This window comes from Coenobita brevimanus, chromosome 76 (genome assembly GCF_032717465.1).
Source record: "Coenobita brevimanus isolate Jiangsu-jjx chromosome 76, ASM3271746v2, whole genome shotgun sequence".
In the NCBI taxonomy this organism is placed as follows: Eukaryota; Metazoa; Arthropoda; class Malacostraca; order Decapoda; family Coenobitidae; genus Coenobita; species Coenobita brevimanus.
The window spans coordinates 32,007,288-32,008,482 of record NC_137029.1 but is presented as its reverse complement, the minus strand read 5'-3'; the positions used below and the strand labels follow the sequence as shown (position 1 = coordinate 32,008,482).

The window sequence follows — 1,195 nt, the reverse complement described above, 5'->3', positions numbered from 1 at the left end:
GACGCAGCCTGCTCACGCCCCAACAATGACGAGCTCTTCACTGATGGGGAACTGGACCAGGCCCTTCACGACAGGAGAGAGAGAGAGAGAGCCCCAGGCTCTGATGGCCTAACGTACTTCCTCCTTGTATGATCAGGACAGAGGGGGAGAGCACTCGTCCTCGATCTCGTCAATCACCCGTGGGTGGAAGGACCTCTCCCTGGATCATGGAAGACTGCCATAATTCATCCCACCCCCAAGCCATGCAATCCAGCTGCGATGCAGCCTATCTCGCTACTCGGCTGTATCGTGAAGACTGCTGAATGCCTCGTCCTTTCTCACCTTGCCTGGAAATCGGGCCCATTGCACATGCAGTGCTTCACCTACCTCCCTGGCAGAGGTGCCCCGCAATGCCATGTCTCTTTTCTGGGCAAGTCGAGAAATGGTCGAGGTATGGCCATCTTCCTTGATCTAGAGAAGGCCTTTGAGCTAGCTGATCCTGATGCAATACTGGCAGCACTTGTAGGGAGAGGAGTCTGTGGTAGACTCCTTTCCTGGATCTGCGATTCTTGATCAGATGTGCTGCCAGTGTCTGCTTTCAGGGGCAGCTCTCCCCTTCCAACCCACGTGTGAATGGAACACCTCAAGGCAGTGTGCTCAGTCCTCTCTTATTCAGTGTCCTCGTTGAGAGCCTGCTGTCAATCGACTTCAGTGGAGGCATTACTCTGCTCTACTGCGCCGATGACCTGGTGTTTGTCTTCTCCCATAGGGACTGCTACAATAGGGCCCCAACTGCTCTGACCCACCTCCATGAGAGATGCTGTGAACTGGGCCTTAGGATTAATCTTGGGAAGCCCAAGTGCATGCCGTTAGGTCTACGACCCCCTGAGTGTCCATTCTTCGGGGGTCACCAGCTTGATCTTGTTCACAGTCTTCGGTACTTCCTCATCGGAGGTGGTCTTTCTCCACCACCAGGAAATATCTGGCTGCAGTAGTGCACCACGCCTCGCATGAAAAGCAACATCTGAAGGATGAGGTTTGGACACGATGGTGTAGGTATCTCGATTCGCACTTCTCCCTGAAGGAGATGTGGACGAGGATCAAATGCATTTCTGACATCCAGCCCCCAAATCCCCCTCTCATCCTGATCCTGCAAGAGAGGCCCATCATCTTGCCTCTCACTGCCGAGAGGACCTTGCCCACCCCAATCAGTCAG

General features: G+C 54.2%; 1 protein-coding gene across 1 annotated transcript; it reads left to right on the top strand.

The window, feature by feature from the left end:
• Positions 1 to 432: 432 nt before the first annotated feature.
• LOC145408218 (uncharacterized) lies at positions 433 to 974 on the top strand. Its single transcript, XM_080278974.1, has 2 exons — positions 433 to 501; positions 582 to 974. Exons 1-2 carry the CDS (start codon positions 433 to 435, stop codon positions 972 to 974), a joined length of 462 nt encoding a protein of 153 aa, XP_080135100.1.
• Positions 975 to 1,195: the final 221 nt, after the last annotated feature.